General features: G+C 51.3%; 1 protein-coding gene across 3 annotated transcripts in view; it reads right to left on the bottom strand.

Moving 5' to 3' along the window:
* Camk2a (calcium/calmodulin dependent protein kinase II alpha) overlaps positions 1–21880 on the bottom strand; it is a 63919-nt gene that overhangs the window by 13972 nt on the left and 28067 nt on the right. For 2 of the 3 annotated variants that reach the window (XM_021150265.2, XM_029471966.1), the window contains exons 7-14: positions 18481–18583; positions 16832–16915; positions 16626–16720; positions 15752–15874; positions 15338–15421; positions 13968–14010; positions 10076–10116; positions 4203–4251 (exon numbers count right to left, since the gene is read on the bottom strand). In XM_021150265.2, the coding sequence (XP_021005924.1) occupies positions 4203–4251; positions 10076–10116; positions 13968–14010; positions 15338–15421; positions 15752–15874; positions 16626–16720; positions 16832–16915; positions 18481–18583 (622 nt within the window). Of the gene's footprint in view, positions 1–4202; positions 4252–5196; positions 5230–10075; positions 10117–13967; positions 14011–15337; positions 15422–15751; positions 15875–16625; positions 16721–16831; positions 16916–18480; positions 18584–21880 lie in introns of all 3 variants that reach the window. The other variant, XM_021150264.2, reaches the window with a different exon arrangement.

Genomic DNA, 21880 nt, shown 5'->3' with positions numbered 1-21880 from the left:
AGAAGAAGAAGAAGAAGAAGAAGAAGAAGAAGAAGAAGAAGAAGAAGAAGAAGAAGAAGAAGAAGAAGAAGAAGAAGGGAAGGAAGGAAGGAAGGAAGAAAGAAAGAAAGAAAGAAAGAAAGAAAGAAAGAAAGAAAGAAAAAGAAAGAAAAAGAATCTCTCTTAAGATCAGACCACATGGGCTGGAGAGATGGCTGAGAGGTTAAGGGCGCTGACTACTCTTCCAAAGGTCCTTCCTGAGTTTAATTCCCAGCATCCACATGGTGGCTCACATCCATCTATAATGAGATCTGGCGCCCTCGTCTGGTTTGCAGGCATACATACAGGCAGAACACTGTATACACTCCTGCACTCCTGACTAGTCTTTCCTAGTGTCTACCCAGCTTCTGGGGAAGCTCTTCAGCTTGGAGAGAGAACAGGTTGTGCACAGAGGTAAGGGCACAGGGAAGAAACCAGAAGAGCCTTAACCATAACACTGGATCAGAGTCCACCAAGCTGACTATGATTCTCACTTGGCAAGAAGGCAACAGGTTAATGTTGGGAAATAGTGTGGCACCCTGGGGACATCCGCTGAGTGGGGGGAGGGGGATCTAAGGGCTCTTATCTGCACTCACAGAGAGGCGCTTCCGGCACACTGAGCTTTGGTGCAGGAAAGGAAGCCGAGGTAGGGAACAAGGTCCCAGATCATCATCAGATAATCTCGATTGTCACATGGACAGGATTTAGAATCACCACAGAAGCACTCCCTTGAGTGTGTCTCTGAAGGTGTTCCCACAAAGGTTCACCTGAAGAGGGACCAGCCACCCTGAATGTAGGCGGCATCATCCCGTGGCACTGGGGCCCTGGACTGGCTGACAGGGAAAGAGTGAGCAGAGCGCTAGCCTCTATCTGGGCTTTGCCTGTTGTTTCCTGCAGAGCTGCCTAATGCTCCCACCGCCACGACTGCCTACTGTGATGGACAGCATCCTCAAATGCTAGGCCAAAAACAAACCCTTCCTTAAAATTGCTTTTGACCGCCTTTTTTGCCACAGTAACAGGGAAAAATAAGTACTATCGTAATTACCTCCTGCTGTAAAAAGAAGAAGTAAATTAAAATCTGACCTCTTCCAAAGGTCCCGAGTTCAATTCCTCACACCCATCTATAATGATAAATTGTCTCCCAGGTTTTTTAAAGTAGAGGAGGCTGTCAGCAAATGTAGGGCTTCAGGGCACAGCCCAAAGTCACCATCCAGGTGGAATATATCATTGACAGCTCCTGTTTTACACTACCAGTGCATACACATTTTATATTCTATTCCAAATATTCTGTCTGTTTAACATATAAATATTTGTCTTAAAATAGTCTTTGAATCCAATTGACACTCCAGGAAAATGCCATGGGGTTTCCTGTCACTCAACCATAAACTCTGGTTTGAACAAAAAAAAAAAAAAGAAAAGAAAAGAAAAGAAAAGAAATGAAGATTTCTTGAAGCAATCACCACGTGGCAAATGCTATGTGTGCGCTGTGTATGCAACTGTCATTTCATCTGCACTGAAATCGCAGGAGTTGCTACAATTATCATAACCTGCTTATTATTAAGAAAACAGAGACTCAGAGAGGTTGATCAAGTCGTTAAAAGTCACCCAGCCAATGGAGTATAGAGCCAAAACAATGTGTCTATCAGTTGGCCCTAAAGCCAGGAATAGAATCTAATCGCCTGGAAATCCCAGAGCCCATCTCTTCCCACTGGGGCTGAGAGTCTCCCATGCGGTGAATATCTAAGAAGCATCATGCTTTAATCCTTGGGGACCTTGTGGCCTAGGGTCAGGCTGGGCACGTGATAAGGACAGACCCAGGAGGCCGAGTGTTAAATGGTGCCAGAAGGCAGTTCCCTAGGAGAACGCATTTGCAAGGTTGTCCATGGAGCCGTGACAGAGCACCAATTGCCTAGTGCTAGACTGCTTCTCCAACCAATCTGAGAAGGACCAGAAAGGGACAGACACAAACTCACACTTTCTCCCAGGTCCCTGGGGGATCAGGAAGCAAGCACACAGTGTGAAAACTACCTGCAAGTCTGCATTGTAGCCTCCGCTGCCCCCTTCCCCCTCCCCCGGGACATTATACAACGCTTATCATATAAACACAACCGTTTGTTTGTTTGTTTGTTTGTTTGTTTGTTTGTTTCAGTTTAGAACTCCTACACATCGGGCAAATGCTTTACCACCAAGCTAAAATCCTAGCCACACCATATATTTTCCTTCACAGCAAAATATCAAATCTCAACAAAACAAACAAACAAAAAACCACCAACTGCTTCAACTAGTAGAGGTGAGTTTCCTCCAGGCCAGTGATCCTTTTCCATATTGCAACCACCCCCACTGCCACCACCACCCAAGGCATCTCTGGCTCCTTCCCCAATGTGCAGACCGCTGAGTGCTCTAGTTTCCCTGACTTGGGAAATGTGAGAGGCAGGGTGCTGCTACAGGAGGAACCACGGGACTTTGTTAACCAGTAAAGATCTCTGTTTCCTATACAGAATCGGAACACAGCTCCGGAGGTCTCCAGTGAGTGCACTGTCTGCTCACCAGGGCATAGATGTAGATGCCTGGGTTCAGATCCCAACCCCACCTCCAGCCAGTTTGCCCAGATTCTCCTGCCCTGTATTCTTGCCTGGAGAAGAGGGTTTGTGGAATGGTGAATTGTGAGACCGCAGAAAAGTCTCTAAGCCAATGGTTCTCAACCTCTGGGGTGCGACCCCTCGGGATCACATAGTAGCTATTTATGTTACAAATCATATCAGTGGTGAAATCACTGTTATGAGGTAGCAATGGAATTATTTTATGGTTGGGGGGGGCGTCACCAGAACTGTATTAAAGAATCAAAGCATTAGGAAGGTGGAGAACCACTGCTCCAGGTCCAATCTTCCAAATGTGAAATAACGCTACAGTCTGCAATGTTTATAAGCAAAAATGATACGATCCGGTCCCAAAGTGTTTTTAAAAATTGCAAAACAATAAAACCCCTCATGTTGGAGGGCTGGAAGGATGGCTCAGCGGTTAAGAGCACTGGCAGAGAACCCCGGCTCTGTTCTCAGCACCACGTGGCTGCTTACAACCGTCCGTAACTCCATTTCCAGAGAATCCAGTGCCTGCTTCTGGTCTCCAAGGAAAACAGCTGTGCTCTTAGGATGCTTACAGATGTCAGCAAAATATTCATACGCATAAAATTAAAATTCAGTGATGCTTTTTAAAGATGTGGCATTTTAAGTGACCTTGTGGCTTTCTGTTGTGCATGACTGCCCTTGGCTGTAAGTTGCCTGCAGACTGCAGGCTGGATACTCCTGCATGTTGGCCCAGATGGAACCCTGGGTTTAGGGTTTAGTTAAGTATCCATGAGCTGAAGATGTCTGTTCTTGCTATTTCCTTCTCCAGGCTCCTGCTCACATGGAACTCCTTGCTCCCTTATCTGCCTGATAGGTTTTATGTGAGCCCAGGTTTCAGCCGGCTTCAGCTCGTGTTCCTTCTGCCTTGGCGCTTCACCGAGACTGCAGATGTGCCACCCCAGCTGGCTGACCTGAAAACCACTAGGCCGTGAACTACAAAACCTCTGCTTCTTTAGTTTCACCTCTGCTTTTGAATTCATGGGCATGCTCCCGAGACTGAACTTTCTGGATTTTTGTACTCTATCCTGATATTCTTTTTTGTTTTGTCTTGTTTTTGGGGGGAGGGGGGTTGTTTTTGTTTTTGTTTTCAAGACAGGGTTTCTCTGTATAGCCCTGGCAGTCCTGGAACTCATTTTGTAGACTAGGCTGGCCTCAAACTCAGAAATCCTCCTGCCTCTGCCTCCCGAGTGCTGGGATTAAAGGTGTGAGCCACCACTCCCGGCTCTATCCTGTTATTCTTACTGATTCATGTTTTTTAAAATGATGCCATTAAGAGACAAAAACAACAACCAAAACCTAAAATGACTTATCTCAAATGGAAAATATATGTTATTACTGTGCATCTAATGCTTAAATATGTTAATGTCCTCTGATTAGACAGAGTGAAATGAACCCATAAGCTAACGTTAAGAGAGTTCCTTCTGTCTACCCACAGTGCCAGGCAGTGTCTGGGGAAGCCACGCCCACAACATGTCCTCATTATCATGAGCCCAGTCCAGCCATAGCCTGGTAGGTGGGAACAACATGGAGGGGTCTGCTCAGCAGGCCAAGCCTCCCTACCTTTGGTGTCTTCGTCCTCAATGGTGGTGTTGGTGCTCTCAGAAGATTCCTGCCAAAGAGAAGAGGGAGGCGGTGAGGAGGGTCTGGTGGCAGGAGGGGCTGGGTTAGGTTGGCGACCTGGCTGCCTGGCTGCCTGGTGATTCGCTGGGCTCTGTGGCCTCCCAGGCTCTGCCGTCCAGAGGCTTCATACAAACCCCTGCAGCCTGAGGGGACCCAGCTAGGCAGGGCCGGTCTAAAGCAGTACCTGCAAGGAGATCCCTGGCCTCTCTGGGGTTGGGAGGGTTGAGAGGGGCTTTGGGGGTCCTTTCTGCTCAGGGGGCAAAGAAGGGGTAGAGAAGAGCAGAAAGACACCATGGAAGTCACAGAATGGGAGAGAAATACACACACTGGCAGGAAAAGAAGAAAGAGAGAGGCAGCTCAGTGTGAGAGAGGGTGGGCTTTTCAGAGGGGAGAAAAACCACGCAACGGAGACAGCCATGAAACCAGAAGAAGAGGTACATGGGCCACCGTGTCACCCCTGACACACTCTAGACAGAGGCATGGCTGTGGTTCCTCTGCTGGAGTGGACCTGCACAAGCTCAGAGAGCCTCCACGATGCCTACTGCTGCTTTGGTCAAATCAAGCCCCACCCTAGCAGCAAACGGCACAAACCAAGCCCTGAGGATGAGCTTCCGAGCAGAGGGGGGTGGGAGAAGCAAGAAGCCAAGGACTGGACTTGGTTCAAATCCACCTTTGGACTGGAGGAAGGCCTTGGACCGGCTGTCAGCCTGCTGGTCTGGGCCATGGAGTTGGAGGTGTCAACAGAAACACGCAAACAACACACACACACACACAACACACATATTGTCACACAACGCACACGTACCACGCATGCCCTGAGCACGCTCTCCCCCGCCCTGGGTTCCTGTGCAGCCTGCAGGAGAGAGGCAGGAGCGAGGGAGCAAGGGTCTGAGGCCCAGCATTTACCCGTGTTTGGGAGACGGCAGACACTCACCATTAACTGAACGCTGGAACTGGACTTTCTTTTCTGGAAAAACAAGGAGAAGAGATGGGACAGGAAAAGACACAGCGTGAAAACGGCAGGGAGCTCGGGAAGGAGGATGGCCTCGGGGCCATCCCCTGTGGTCCTTTCTGATCAGCAACGTCTAGCCTGGTATTATCTGGGTCCTCAAGCCTGTACCTGGCTCTACCGATCTAAGCTCTGAGTTCAAGGTCAAGCTTGCCTTCCACTAGGGCTGTCTGCCCTGCCTCACTCTAATCAGAAAGTTTGTCTTAGATCTTAGATGCTGGCCGCCTGGTCCTTTTAGGGGACATCAGGATGCTCACACCTAGAGATGAGCCCCACATTCCCCATGGTTTTGTTCTAAACAGACCCTGCTCCTAGGCATACTGCCACTTGGGAAGCTTGTCTTTTTGTTTTTTGTTCCTCGTGAAACCCAAGGTCATTGGGTATGCTCTGTTACTGAGTCCTACACAGAAGAGCAGGTCCCCTCTGAAGACTTTGATGAAGTCTTTCTTGGTGGAACCCGGTTATGTCCACTTTCAAGAATATGCTCAGGTGACCCTGCAGGCACCTTGGCAATCCCTTTGTGTTCATGACTTCTCAGCAACTGTGCTATCCAGCCCCTTTACACTGATAGAGAAACTGAGGCACAGCCAGAACCTGAGCCTGGTGGCCCTGCCAGCTGGCCTAGTCTAGTCTTTGCGTTAACTACAGGATCCAAGGAAGAGGTGGGGGCAGTGTAGGCTGCTTCTCCCTCACTCAATTCTCAGATCCAAGCATCTTGAAGATTTGTTCATAGGTCGAATACAGGTCTTGAGTGACACTTACATCCCGAGAAGGCAGATGGGAGCCCTGAGAGGGGCAACAGTCTTCCCAGGCTCTCTTAAAGCCATGCTGAAGGGAAACACAGGCACTGAGGGTAAAGCCCCTTCTTCTGCCCAGAACTTCAAGCAGACTCTCCTCAAAGGCTCGTGCTGTCCTCGACAGGCTTCCTTCTGAGAGCCAGAAGCCCCTTGCCTACTACCCCGTGAAGAGAGTAAAGGAGAGACTTAAGGTCTCTCTTTAAAAGGTCTCTCCAGTGTAGGCCTGCACTGCAATAAGGGCTAGGTATGCCTTGAGAGACTCAGGTTAGATTTGGGGCTGCCTGCTTTTATATTTCAGTAAACACCTATATGCTAATATGCGCCCTTTAACCAACCAGGGCCTCTACACGCTGGGCAATATACCTCACCAGAGCTTTCTATCTCTTGAATGCCCACCTGCCCAGGTGGCTAGGTAGTGAGGCTTCATCGAAAAGCACGGCATATGCTCCTTTCTTCCTCTCTTTCTCTCTTCCTCTCGTCCTCTCTCCCTCTCCTCCTCTCCTCTCCTCTCCTCTATGCTGGCTCCCTCCATGGCTGCATCTTGGCCAGACAGTGTGTAGGGAAGGGGGACAGGCCGATACAGCTCAGCCATCAGCAGAAACCCGAGGAGAACCACACGGGCCGAAAGGTTCCAGGCGGGACATGGAGAGGGAACACAGGGCAGAGACTGCATCAGATTCGGACGCACAGTGACAGGATGGGACATGGGGGAGAGGGGGACAACGGCACGGATGGGACACCAACAGGGCAGTGAGTGGGGTGAGGGGGTGGGAGCAATGGGCTACTCCTATGGAAACCAAGACTAGAGGAGGCCAGGGCTGCTCCGTGGGGACAGGGACGGTATCTCCTAGAGTGACAAATGCTGGTGACGGTTATTCCACCTGACCAGCACTTGAGAGTTGGGGTGAAAGTCGGGGCTGTCAGCAAAAAGCAGAGTCGCTCCTTCTAGAACCTTAGAGCCGGCTCTGAGGTCAACAAGGGTTGCAGAAAGGAATTACAGTTCATCTTGGCCCTGAAAAGCCCGGAAAGGCTCAAGAATGATGAGAGTGAGCTCTCGTCAGTCAGGCCCCATGGCACTTCCCTCGGTGACAGAACAGGCTGCACGGCCTCTCCAGTCAAGCTCCACATGGAACGATTTGTCTCTCAGCACACAACTGTGTGCTGAGATTGTGTGGAGAGAGCATGGATTTCCCCCTCAAGCTGGGGTGTGTCTGTCTGATGCAGCTCCCAGAGGCCTCTCTGGTGAGACCACCTCACCAGATTTTATAAACAACTCTGTGCTCTCCTGGTAGAGATAGCAGGACCAGGGTCAACCCCTGGGAAGACATCAGTGAAGTTCTGACTCAACCCCATGGCTTTTGGACTTAAGGATTTGAATGTAGAACTGTTACCTCCCCAACCCTGCTACCTTCTCTACTCCATAGAGGAACAAGGTATAGCCAGCCAAGTTCCCCAAGTCCTAAGCCAGCCCCCAATTACTCTTCCCTCTTCCATGTCTAGGAAAGGAAGGAGCTAAGAAGGGGTGGTTAGACCAGGAACAACCTTTGAGTTTCTCTTCAGCCACATCTACGCCACCCTGAGAAGTCACTTAGGGTGTGCCCTATCTTGAAAGAAGCAGGTGCATTTTGTCCAGCTGTGCTCACTAGAAATCAACCCGGTAACTAGCAGAGAGTACCATGCTATAAACAATTCTTAACCTTGGCCAGTTCTCCCTTATGCCTCTGCCCAAGGGCAACTAGATCTGGAGGTTCAGCCTCAACATGAGCCTCTCCTGATCCCAAACCAGTTTGGATCCCTTCAACAGTTTGCCAGACCTAATGTGAGCTCTTCAACAGTCTGCCAGGGCCAATCCAGACCAGGATACCCCAACTCAGCAGCTACACATCATGGGTGGAGAGGGTCCCAGCCTCTTTAAACCTACCTCCCCCCCAAATCTGGTATATCCCTCCAGTACCCGTTTCAAGTCAGCAAAAGCTGACTCAAGGACACTCAGACAGCAGAGCAGGGTCCACCCACCCCAAGATGTCTGTTAATTCTGGGACAAATGTGTTAACTTTTCATCTGAGGTTTCCAAGAGCGTGCTTTGTTTTCGAGAGAAAACAAAGCCTGACACGCAAAACAGCAAAGATATTCCTGATCTGATGGCTTCCCGAGCACGTGAGCACTGTTCACACTCTCAACATGTGTTAGCCCAGCTGGTCCTCATGGCCATCCAAGGAGGAGGAAGAGAAGGAAACTGGGACTTAAACCAGCCAAGCCCCAAGTGTCAGTAACCCACCCAGTTCTTTGACCCAGCTCGATGACTCTGGCATAGAGTTGTTAAGGTTAGAATACTTGCAGGAAACCCCAGAGCTTGAAAATTGGGTATTCCCCTTTCTAGATCTCTCAACTCCAGGAACCTCCCTAGAATATTTGGGTCCAAAGGTTTCATTTTGAAAAGCATTGATTTTTGTCTAATAATCAAATAATTATGTATAGTCTTAATGACAGGGACACATTCTAAGAAATGTGTCATAAGGTGGTTATGTTATGCCACTATGTAGGTGTCTTTATGACTAGGTAAACTATGTCATTATGTCACTCTATGCCACCTTATAGATTATGTCACTATTTAGGCACCTTAGACCACTATATAGGTGCCTTAGGCCACATGATATCTCCTAGGCTCCAAATCCACTCAGCATGTCACTATACCAAATACAGAAGACATCTGGAAGTACTACGCATCTAGACAAATCTAAGCATGTCTAAGTATGGCAAGGGCCTGACACAGTGGTGCACACCTGTGATTCCAGCCCTCTGGAGGCTAGGCCAGGAAGATGGGGAGTTTGAGGCGGACTTGGGCTGCATAGTGAGATTCTGTCTTTAAAAAGGCAAGGAAAGGAAAAAGTTGGGGGGAGGCATAGTATAACTGCTAGGCAATAGGAACTTCACAGCTCCAATGTAGTCTTTGAAGATCACCATCACATATAAGGAAGGTCTGCCGCTGACCAAGCGTCATTGCACAGCGTGTAGCCACGGCCCTCAAGCACACACAGTGAGACAAGAGAATGGTCAGATTGGGGAGATTGGTTGTTTGGGGGGAGGGTGTATATTTTCAGAGCTGAAATCTCGGAAATTATCACCAAGTCCACATCCCACCTGAGGCACCTAAGAGAACCTAAGGTGGGTGGGGAAAGGGGATGGGCAGAGGGGAAACCCAATTCCGGCCTGAGATTCCCCTGCCCAGATTGTCCCCCATGCAGTCCCAGGCAGCCCATAGCCATTCTAAATGAAGCTGTGCAGCCACCAGCACACACTGAATGGCCACCCAGGCCATTCAGGACCGCACACCTTCTAATGTCCTGGGTGGGTGGGTACAGAGTCCAGAATAAGGTAGTCTCCGCAGGGGTGAGACCCTCCACGAGGCAGTCAGGTAGCAGAGGAGGAGAGGGCTGCACAGAGCAGAGGGACTAGGCCCCAGAGAGCAGAGGGAGAAGTGAGAAAAAAACAGGAAAGAGGGGCCAGAAAGTATGGAGAGAGGCAGCTTGGATATCAGGGGTGGGCACAGGGAGATAGGCATTGGTGGAGCAAAGGGCCCTCAGGATTCCAACACCTGGTGAAATAAATAGCTGTCCATTTTCCATGGGCCTCACAGGCTTCATTAGTATATGCACAGGCCAGGGTCCATCCAGTCCCTCACACTTGGGCAGGAGGAGGTCACCTCAGTGACCATGTCTGTCCCCCTTTGCACCTTTGCACAGTTTTCCAGCCCCATAGAGCCCCAGATCTGCCCTCCTCAAGATCTGCCCCTCTCCTGTACTCCGGGCAACCCAGACCACCTGTCATCCCCCAGTCTGCTCCCAGCAAACTTGGTGAGAGGTGGGCACCGGAGCACAGACCGGGTGATCTGGAGAGGGCTTGACCCTGGATCTGACGTGTCACCACATTGGTGAGGCCAGGGCTTCTCTGAGGCCTGGCAGCAGATCTCTGCCAAGAGGCAGGCCTGCTGGCTCCTGGGGACTTACCTTCACACCATCGTTCTTCTTGTTTCCTCCGCTCTTCCCTCCTGTGGAGGAGAGAAAGTAGAGGGTTAGCAACACCAGGCAAGGCACCAGGGCCCACAGTGTGAGAAAGAGCAGCATTTGCAGGCAGCCGAGTAGTGGACTGTCGGAACAGAGCCGGCTTGGCAACCAGCGAGAGACTTCCTCCTTCCACGTGTCGTCTTCCACTGTCTACTCCCTCGTCAACAACCCACAGGGTGGGCCTGGGATTCCCCACTTCTCAGCAGTCTCGGGGATGGCTCTGTGACTTTGGGGCCTGGAGAGGTGTCCAGTATGCCCCGGGACAAAAGGGTTGCTGTTTCAGTCTGGGGATTCCCTCTGGATCCCTGTCACCAATGCTGGTGGTGGCCAACTCAGAAGCCTGCAGCCCGATTGAGAGCTGGAAGCTCCCTGCCTTGGCCCCCACCTGCCCTGGGCCTCTCTAATTTTAGCCCCATGCTGCTGCTGAGGTCATGTGTCAGCCCTGCCTACTCACTCTGGACAGCTGCGGACTGCATTTTGCTGGTGACAAGAAGCAGATGTCCCCCTGCAGGGGCCCACCCCTGCTGGAGAACTCACTCCCTGCCTTTCTTCTCAAGCAGTATGGACCTAACTAAGCTCAACCTCTGGAATCCCACTGTGGGGCTGGCTGAGTCCCAGTGGTAGACAAAAACCCAGCCACAACTCTCACAGAAGCTTGCACCATGCATTTCCCTCACCTCCCTCATTTCCTGGCTGGAGCCCTGGCAGTGGGTGTGAGCCAGAAGGTAGCATGAATGCCCAGCCCTGCCCTGACATGGTATCTGGATACTTCAGGCTTTTAAAACATGCCTTAAATGAGACATGGCTCTATGAAGTGCTCAGCACAGCACCCAGGGTATATCCAGTCGGTGCTCAATTACAGCTATGATTAGTCCTCCTGGAAGGCCTAAGAGGGTGGACTGGGGGTGGGGAGTGGGGACACTGATGGCCCAGGGGCACTGCGGGATGAGCTCCCAGATACCCCAGCTCTCAGACCCTGTATAACTTCCCCTGTAGCCTGTCAAAACTCCCAAGGGGTAGAGGTCGTTTCTGTGTGCCAAGCCTGAAAGGACTGGTGTCTGTCTCTCCAAGCTGAGCAAGTGGATCCAGAGCAAACAGCAGGGGAGGGTGCTTGCCTTGGAGACTCTCTGTCCCAATCCAGTGTTTGTGTCCAGTGTAGCCAGACTCTGGTTTTCTGTTCAGAACGGGCCCAGACTGGCCCTGATTCACTGTGTGACCTTGTTCTTATCTTCCTGCTTCCATTTCCTGAGTCCTGGGATTACAGCCATGTGCCACCACACACACACACACACACACACACACACACACTGCTGTTGGGTTTGGGTTTGTTGTTGTTTGTTTGATTGATTTTTGTTGTTTTGTTTTGTTTCTCTAGACAAGATCTCCTGGCTGTCCTGGAACTCATTTTGTAGACCAGGCTAGCCTTGATTTTTATTTGTTACTGGAGACAAGCTTCATGCCTTTTGGGCAAGCACACTCTACTATCTAAGCTACGTCCCTATCTCCCAGATTGATTTTCAAAAGACCACAAAAAATCTGGAGTGGGGGATGGGGATCTGTAAAATCTCTTGATTTTTTTTTTAAAGTTGGTGTGTATGTCTTTGTATGCACATGTGCAGGGTAATGTTGGGTGCCTTGATCATGTTTTGTATTTTTTATTTCATTTTTATTTTTTGGACAGGGTGTCACTATGTAGCTCTGGCTAGAACTTGCTATGTAGAACAGGCTAGTCTCAAACTCACGGAGATCCACGTGCTTCTCTGCTTCCTGAGTGCTGGGATCAATTAAAGGCACCAGCTCCTCCTTATATTCTAAACAGGGTTTCTCACTAAGCCTGGGGTTTACCGATCTGCTAGACCACTGCTCGGCTAGCCCAGTCTCCCAGTTGTTGGGATTGTGTGTCTGGGGCAGGTACAGACACAGCTAGCTTTTCACATGGGGGACTGGGGATCTGAACCCAGTTCCACATGCTTGTCCAGCAAGCCATTCCCCACAGAGCCATCTCCCTAGCTCCCAAATCTCCCGATTTTTAATGGTTAGAAATCTATTCCCCAATTTTTTCTTTTATCTCTTCTTTCTCTCTCTCTCTTCTTTCTTTTTGTATTGGAAACCAAAGGCATGTCCAAAAAAGATTTTATGTGTACCACATGTGTACAGGACTCCATGAAGGCCAGAAGAGACCATTAGAGCCTCTGGAATTGGTGGCAGTTGTGAGCCTCCATGTAAGTTCTGAGAATTAATTCCGAGTCATGTGTAAGAGTAATAAATGCTTCTAACTGCTGAAGTTAGCATCCTTCCCCCCAAACAAACAAAGAAACGAAGAACCACTTCTCACACCACCCTGGCTTACAGAGCCATGGGCCCCCATTCTGTGGGCCTTGAGACTGCTTTTCCAGGGTGCTATAATTGTAAACAACAAAACAACAAACAGCAAAACAAACCAAGCAACTTGTACTGGCTGGATTTGTGTCAACTTGACACAGCTGGAGTCATCACAGAGAAAGGAGCTTCAGTTGGGGAAATGCCTCCATGAGATCCAGCTGTAAGGCATTTTCTCAAGGGGGAAAGGCCCCTTGTGGGTGGTGACATCTCTGGGCTGGTAGTCTTGGGTTCTATAAGAGAGCAGGCTGAGCAAGCCANGGGANGCAAGCCAGTAAAGAACATCCCTCCATGGCNTCTGCATCAGCTCCTGCTTTCTGACCTGCTTGAGTTCCAGTCCTGACTTCCTTTGGTNATGAACAGCAGTATGGAAGTGTAAGCNGAATAAACCCTTTCCTCCCCAACTGCTTCTTGGTCATGATGTTTGTGATGTTCCTTAGTCAAGGAATAGAAACCTTGACTAAGACACAACCCTCTGTCTGTGCACCTTTCAGTGTTCAGTGAAAGGAGTAGCCAGAACCATGTCTCAGGAGAGTTCAGTGTGGGTGAAGCCCACATCGAAAGCTGACCTTTCCCTTTCCAGCTGGTCATCAGATAGGTTGAACCCTCTTGGGCGACCCAGGCCTACACCCCGCTCAGAAGTGACCCCTGGCTTCAGTGGGCCTGTGTCTGTCTGCAGTTGTCTCAGCTGGCCTAGCCCAGGGGTCAAGACCCCTTTAGTGAGCCCTGCCTTTTCCACTGTCTGCTCCACTGCCCAGGCCTCCCTAGGGAGAGGCCTTAAGCGGCACTGACCTGCCACTAACCTATGTGCCAAGAGGAGTTGCTAAGCTCTGACAATAATCCCTTTCCCTCCGGTTTGGAGCTATGTGCCCAAGTACTTGGGCTCTCCCCGCCTGGGAGTTTCCTGCCCTGGTCTGCTGGGTATCCCAGCTGATATAAAAGCTACAGCTGAGAGTTGATCAGACCTGTGCTGAAGACAGGTTCTGCCTCTCTTGAGGTCTGGAACCAGGGAGCAGACAGAGCACGGGTTCCTATGCTTCTGTTCTCTCCACATGGAAAAAAAAACATCAGGATAGCCCTCCCTGCCTTGTAATGAGACAACTCAAGCTGAAGCTAAGGGTCTGGAGGATACATCTCTAATGTTAGTGCTCCCGGGGTCTGGCTCCTTCTTGCTGGACTAGACTCCAATAGCTGTCTTCCCCTCTAGCTGGCCTGGCCAAGAACCCGAGTACTGCTGTAGACTGGGGAGCCAGACTGAATTTCTAACCAGGCGTTGGTTTGGGAGCTTTTGACTTCTCTTCTTTCCTTTCTTGGTGCTGATTGTGGTGGGTGAGCTAAACCTAGATCCTGGTGTCCTCTGTGGATCTGTCTTTGGGGACACCCAGCTACCCAACAGTGTAATGGCATCCAGCAGACCCATGCAGGATGCACTGGGGACTCTAGCCCCACCACCTACCGGAGAAGTTCCTGGTGGCCAGCATAGTGGTGAGGATGGCTCCCTGCAACACACAAGAAGGGGCCCGAGAAGAGGCACAGGTGAGGGGAGGTGTGTAGACAGGAACAGAAGGATGTGGGGAAGAGAAGGCAGTGTGTCCTTCAGAGACAAGCCAAAGTCTGCCCCTGCCCCTCCACTTGACCACATACCACCCTCTAGCCCAGAGCCCATCCACTCTCCCTGGAGAAGGTAGCTTTGACAGGCACAGCTCTTGAGACAGACATCCATAGGTCCCATGGCCTGGCCAAAACTAATGGAACCAAGAACACTCCAGAAGAGACTCTTAAAGGCTACAGAAGTTTCCTGCTTGGGTTGAGAAAGCAGACAACACTTGTGCTGCTAGGCTTGGGAGGAGCTGGCTCTAGAATCAGTCCTTCCTCCATGGCCCCTGGACCGGACCAGGAGGATATTAACTTGGAGAAGCCCTCTCTGTTGGTGAAGGACTAGAAACCATGGCCCAACTGGTCTTTGTGTTGTCTCATTAAGACCTGACCCAGACCATCTCCAAATCCAACATTCCCTCACGTTGAGAATCGCTTATCCCCACCGTTCAAAACTTCCCCTGGGACACTTCCCACTGGGGTGAGAGTGAGATGCCCGTCCCCTGACATTGAGCCAGACACCACCGCTTTGGCCTATGTCAACACCCCAAGCTTCCCTTCCAGGTCTGAAAGCAGTGGACAAGGGGGTTCTGGGTAAGCTGGGGCCTCCACCTTGGCCCTCATTGTCCTCATCAGGTACACTGATGGCTATCTATCATTATAGAGCCTTCCTGAGTGGAGAACCTGCTTAGGACCCACCTGGAAACCACAGTGGCTTTCTGAGGCCCTCCAACCATGCTGGGCAACCGGGGTCTTTCTCTCAACAGCGGCTTCAAGACTGGTCACATGTTGCCCCCTTCCTCCTGCCAAAGCTCTCTTAAGCCATTTGTGGTCCCCTAGAAAGTAGCGCTCACACCCGCAGACATCTGTACCGGCTATCCTTCTGTCTGGAATATCTCCCCATTGTCACTCTACACCTGCTTATCAAGAGTCAACTCAAACGCCACTGTCTCCAGGAAGGCCACTTGAGATTCTTCCCAGAATCCTCCAGGCCAGGGAAGGCCATCACCCTGGTATGTTACCCACCATCAGACACGGTCCTCATGGTGCCTCAGCAGAGTCCTGATTGTCTGCCCTCTGAGCCAGAGTGTGGACAGGCTGGGATGGGGCTCAGCTATGCTACTCACTCCCACAAGCCCCTTGGTGGCCAGCATGCAAGAATGTCCAGTAAACATACATGAAACCGATGAAGAAAAGAGCCTGGGGTTACCAGGAATAAGGACAGGTTACCTTCAGTTTCCTCCTGGCATTGAACTTCTTCAGGCAGTCCACGGTCTCCTGTCTGTGCATGCAGGAGGCCACGGTGGAGCGGTGCTGGGAAGAGAGGGAGAATTTGTGTGAGGGGAAACGCCTGCGGAGCGACGGACCAACCCAATATCACTTGAGCAGAAGCTTGACAAAATATCTTAAGGAGGATGACCCTTCATTCTGCTACATGGTGTAGCAAGGTTAGGATCGGAACACTAGCAAGTCAATGTCGGTGACACTCTGAACAAATGCCAACCCAGAATATCCCTCATTTCTATGTTGTCCCCGAGACCCACAGTGAGCCGGAGATTCTCAGAGAAGGCCCCCTCAACCCCACACGGAACAAGACCTAGAGGAGCGCGGCCTCTTGGGTGGGTGTGGCTGATAAAGGCTCACCGAGATCCATGGGTGCTTGAGAGCCTCAGCGGCCGTGATGCGTTTGGACGGGTTGATGGTCAGCATCTTATTGATCAGATCCTTGGCTTCTGGGGTGACGGTGTCCCATTCTGGTGATGGGAACTGGAAGGGGCAGAGGGGCCAGGTTTGCCTAGCCTGCCCCAGGCCACCCCTGCGATCCTCCAGCCCCTGACTGGCAGGGGGGCAGGCAGAGGTTCTCAAGCCCAAACACTCAGTTATCCACGAAGCACTTAGAAACATGGGTGCCAGAGCCACGGTGACACTCGAGTCTCACACACTAAGCCTCTGTCCTCAACCTCCCTATGTGTATACTGAAGGGTAAGACCAGTATCTAGGTCATAGGTTGAAGTGATGGATGCTTCAGTGAAAATTACGTCATTCAGAAGAATGACACAAAAGGACTCAGTGGTTTAATATATGGAAGAGAAAAAAAAAAAAGCACGTCTCAGAGTCATGTGTGGCGGGACACAGAGATCACCTCACACTTGGGAGGTGAGGGCAGGACAATCAGGAGACCTAGGCTACACAGTGACTCTCAGATCAGCCTGGTCTCATGAGACATCTTTGGAATATTAACTAATTATGAATAAGTAAGTAGACAAATAAAATGCTTGGGGCCTTTCCCTTGCCTCTACCTTCTAGTGCCCCATGGGACAAATTTCATGACTTTTAGACCCTAATCATTAGGCACCATGTGGTCATAGCCTGGCTCTGACGGTCAGTCTTGGAGCATCCCTGGACTCCATCCTCTGCAGTGGTAGGGAGTGGTGGTGTGTCCTCAGATCTCTGGCCTCTTAGGCCACTGGCTCTCCCCAGAAGGGGAGCATCAGCCGGAGAGGGGAGCAACACTCACATCATAGGCACCAGCTTTGATCTGCTGGTACAGGCGATGCTGGTCTTCATCCCAGAACGGGGGATACCCAACCAGCAAGATATACAGGATGACGCCTGGGGAGAGGAGCGGGAGAGGAGAGATGAGGCAGGGGAATAGTGGGAAGCGGAGAGGGAGCTAAAGGCCTGGACGGCTGGGAGACGAACAGGGCTTCCGGATGGACTTACCACAGGCCCACAGGTCCACGGGCTTCCCGTATGGGTCCTTCCTCAGCACTTCTGGGGAGAGGTATCCAGGTGTCCCTGCGAACCCTGCTCCCCAGACACACAGACAGGCAGACACACACACAGAGGTTGGCACGTGAGTAGCCTGGAGCAAGACCCTGCAGGAGAGGGGACGAGGATAGCCCTGGAGCTGGAGAACACAGCCCTGCCCCAAAAGCTGGGGTTGTACTGTGCCAACCTGGAGGCCGTGGGTAAGCTGGTGAGGCCTACATACCAGACTGGGACCAGCAGACAGGTATACAGCACACCTACATCCTACTCCTCACTCCATCCAGAGCCTCAGGTAGACCACAGTAACCAATCACAGAGCTCCTAAGTTCCAACTTTCACTGTACCCATTACCAATCACTTGCTGGTGGCCTTGAAGAGCTGATCTACTGCCCACACCCCATACCCTGCTCAAGGGATGTTCATGAGCTGTCAGAGCCTTGGTCCTAACTCTGGCTAACACGTGTATGTGTGTGTGTGTGTGTGTGTGTGTGTGTGTGTGTGTGTGTGCCTGTGCATGTGTGCTTATGTGTGTGCATGTGCAAGTGCATGCTTGTGTACTTATGTGTGTGCATGAGCATGTGTGCTTATGTGCGTGTATGCATATGTGCGTGTGTGTGTGTGCATGTGCGTGTGTGTGTGTGCATGTGTGCGTGTGCGTGTGCGTTTGTGGTTTTCCAGGTTTTAGTTTCCTGATCTGCCAAACAAAGAATTAGATGGTCTTACCTTTAATATTTCTCAATATTGAGAGAGGATTGTTGGAAAAACGAACACCAAGATTATCTTAACTAGATACCTTAACTAGTCGTCCCACAGGAGCAGTTACTAGTTGCTGCAGTTGTGTGCTAAGCATTGGACTGGGCACACGGGTCACATGCCTGCTATTAGCTACCCTCTTGGATTCCCTGGGGAACATGCTCCCGTCCCCTTCTGAGAGGCGAGGAAAACGAGACGTGGTTAAAACTGCACACCTTGTAAGTAGCAGAGTCAGGATTGGAACCCAGAACTCTGCTTCTTGTTTGTTTTCGTTTGGCTTTCATGTTTGTAGCCCAGGCTAGCCTTAAACTCCCCAGTTATTCTGCTTCTACCGTCCAAGTGCTGGGATTAGAGGCAGGTGCCACCACTCCCAGTTTAAGAGTTCTGGGTCTCAACCACTGGCCACTATTGTTCACAAAGAAGTACCCCCGAGAGAAAAACACATGCCCATTATTACCAATCCCAAGGCATGCTGGGATATTAGCACTCAAGCACCAGGACTCTCTACTTGTCAATTTCTCCTGACCTTTCCCAAGGTGTTTAGCCTGTCCCTTCTCTGTGACACCCAGTATCCAGGGGTAAAGGGAAGTCTACTGAGCTCCCACCAATGTATAAGTGTATGTTCTCACAAACAAGATAATGGTTAATAATGACCCCATTCCTATACCTAGTCCTGAGGGAGAGAGGTCGGTGCTGCCGAATGGCCCAGAGGCGGGCTGGGTGTAGCCTGTGTTCCCTGGGCCCTCCATGGCCAAACAGCCATCTCCTCTTAGGCAGAGGGTTCCCAGGGGCACATATGTCACCCAAAGTCTGCCCCTCCCCTCCCTGTCACCCCACACCCCACTCACCAAACCATGCCTGCTGCTCCCCTTCCACCTCTATGGCCAGGCCAAAGTCTGCCAGCTTCACAGCAGCGCCCTTGAGCTTCGAAGCCAGCAACAGATTCTCAGGCTTCCCCGGACCAGGAAGGGAGAGAGAGAAGGAGGGCCCAAGAGATAGTCAGTAGGTTCAGAACCTCACCCGCTGCCAGGGCACACAGGAAAAATGACTGAATGGTCCAGGGTCTCACGCCCTCCCACACCTCCAGACCCAGGATCCTGAGTTCCTGTGCCCAAGATGGGAGACTGAGGCAAGACCCGCATCATTTGCAACAGATGGATTCTTTCTCCCCCTGCTGAAACAGAGTAGGATGGTACAGCCTAGCAGGCCGCAGCATCTTTTAGTATCAGCACAGTGCTGCGGTTCATCAGTCACCCCAGTGACCTCAAGACAGGTACCTTGCTTCCTACAATGACCTCTTTCACCTCTGGAAACAGTTGTGCAGTGGCCTTTGTATCCCCCATGCTCTCTCTACGGCTTGCTCACCTCCCAAGTATCTCTGTCCTGTTCTTGGTCTCATGTCAAGCCCTCCAAAGAGCTCTCTCTCTCTCTCTTTCTCTCTCTCTCTCTCTCTCTCTCTCTCTCTCTCTCTCTCTCTCACACACACACACACACACACACACACACGGCTCTCTCCAGTCCACCCTAGCACCTGTTGTTAACCATGTGTTTGTTGACTAGTCACAGCTGTAAAATGAGAGGAGCCAGGATGAAGGCAAAGGCTGACTCCATCTTAAAGTCGACAGGGCTTGGATGTGGGGCCATGATTGACATGGGGGAAAGGCCCTGGCTAACTCTGGACTGCGAATGGTCAGATAGCATCCCTGGGAGTCCTGCTGGGGAAGGGTTGAAAGCCAAAGTAGACAGCAGCTGCCTCTAAAGAGACAGGAAGTTTGAGCCCTGGGGCCTGGGACTCATAAAGCAGGACCCAAAGCCCTGCTCTTCACACCCCTAGACACCGTGCTGAAAGCTGTGCATCTCTTGACTGATGGGACTTGGATGTGGGACCATGGTTGACACAGTGTGTGTGCGTGCCTGCTGCCTCTGTCTTGGGCCCCCAAATTCTTCCACTTGCTGAGGCTTCCTATCACCTTGAGCCTGGACAAAGGGGAGCTAAGAGTATGGATTCTACCACTTAAGACAGTCTCAGCTTCTAAATCCAGGGCTGCCACGGTGGTGATGGACCCTGGCCAAATGATTTCCCGTCTCTGGTGGTTGGTTTCCTCCGGGAGAAAAGGGACAGATGCCTGTCCTGAACGTGGTGCCTAGGTGTGTAAACAGCTTTGTGAGCACCAGGCCCCAGTGCTCAAACTTCCTGCTGGGGGCTGGGCTGAAGCACTCTCTAGAGAGACAGCTGCTGTCTCCTCTGGTTCCCTTTCTCCATCAGGACTTTCTGGGCCCCTACCATACCTTTCATAGTCCAAAGCTAGCCTTGGGCCAAAGGACTATGGCCCCTTTCACCTGGCTTGGTGAGGCCTCCTTTGTCCTCAGGGGCTGTGTTCCCAACATGTCCTGGGTCTCAGTAGTGTCCTGCCCTGATTTGATGAATGTACCACTAATTAGAGATTCCAGCGTGGCCTAAATCTGGGCCGCTTCTCAGTTCTCATGCCTCCTCTTCCCGAGCATGGTCTGTTACCACAACGAGAGCAGACCCTTGTGGAAAGCCACCCTGCCCTCGGACTGAGACCTTGTTCCTGGGCCCACCTTCTTGTTGCCAAGGTACCAAGAACTCACCTAGGGCACAGGTGAGACCTCAAGGAGGGCCTAAGGTAGTAAGAAAGAGGTAGGGAGCCCTTTCGGAACACTGTCTCCTAAAGGGTAGGAGCTGGCTGGTTGCTCACCCTGAAAACTATCCAGGCTCAGGAGGCCTGGAGTCAATCCTGGTGGGAATGGGGGTTTGCAACCCTGGGAAGCCTGAGGAATATTTCTCAGTGGCTCTGGAGCTTCCCTAAATCCTTGTGCATTCCAAACTGGGGGTTGTACGCAGTGCCCACAGTAGTTATAAACAAAGGGGGAGGACGGGGTGGGGGAGTCCTGCCAAAGCCACCCCATAGGATGCCAGCGCAGTTGCTGATGGCCAAGGTCCCTGGATGCCTGGCATGCTTGCTCTAGAGGGGCTGCTGCTGAAGCTGACTGGGTTAAGTAGCTTTCTGGACCTAGACAGTGGGGTCACAGGCTCTGGGGTGAAAGGAAGACAGCGATCCTTGTCCTTGCTCAGACTCCACTGAAATGCATATCCTTGGCAAACCTGTCATATTTTGTCCATCTGCTTCCTGTTCTGTGAGGTGGGGGTTCTGTGAGTTACCATGCCGAGGCCGGGAGGCTAGCACAGGACACCCACAGGTCTGTGCTCACTGCCATGTAGCCCATGACAGTGCTAGACAGTATTATTCCTTTCCTTCAGATGAGCAAAAGCTGGCCCAGAGCCCCACCCCCACCCCAGCCCTGTTTTCCTACTCCTCTGCCTGACAGTGACCCAGGAGCAAGAGTATCAGGCTGTCTCTATCCCAGGAATTTTGTGGTCTCATTTGATAGCTTCATCAATTGGAGGCAGAGGTTGCCATGACAACCCCTTCTGTAGGGAAGCTGAGTCTCTTGCAAGATAGTCCCACTTTGGAGGGGTTGAAAGTACCCCAGTGGTTAAGAACACTAGCTCTGAGCCGGGCGTGGTGGCGCACGCCTTTAATCCCAGCACTCGGGAGGCAGAGGCAGGCGGATTTCTGAGTTCGAGGCCAGCCTGGTCTACAAAGTGAGTTCCAGGACAGCCAGGGCTATACAGAGAAACCCTGTCTCGAAAAACCAAAAAAAAAAAAGAACGCTAGCTCTTCCAGAGGACCAGGGTTTGAATCCTAGTGCCCACATAAAAGGTTTGCAAAGTGTCTGTAAACCCCAGTTCAAGAGGGGTCTGATGCCCTTTTCTGGCCTCCACAGGTACCAGGCATCTGTGTGGTGCACATAGGCGTACACACACATGTGATGCACATATAAGCATTCTGGCAAAACACTCATACACAAAAACTAAGTAAATCTTAGGGGGAAAAAAGCCAAGTAGTTGGAAGGTAGCAGACTGTGCTCTGCTTCCTTTTCAACCCACAGGGCAGCCTCAGTCTAAATCAGCTCACCTTCCCGGTACAAACTGCATGGGGCTAGACCCCCTGGGAGCCCTACCTTCCTGAGCTCAGTTTCCTGAGTGGTCTGTCTTGACAGCTAGAAAACACAGCCACCCGCCTCAAGGTGAAGACATGAAAGAAATTCTGAGAATGCAGAAGCAGAGGGCCCAGACTGAGTTACTGAGGCCCCTCCCAGGGCCCCAGAGGGAAGGAATCTGGGTGGTGCCCGTTTTATGGGGGTGGGGGGGTGGGGGGAGGG

Source organism: Mus caroli, chromosome 18 (genome assembly GCF_900094665.2).
Source record: "Mus caroli chromosome 18, CAROLI_EIJ_v1.1, whole genome shotgun sequence".
Classification (NCBI taxonomy): Eukaryota; Metazoa; Chordata; class Mammalia; order Rodentia; family Muridae; genus Mus; species Mus caroli.
The sequence above is the reverse complement of the archived record's forward strand: the minus strand, read 5'-3'. Positions and strand labels throughout refer to the sequence as shown.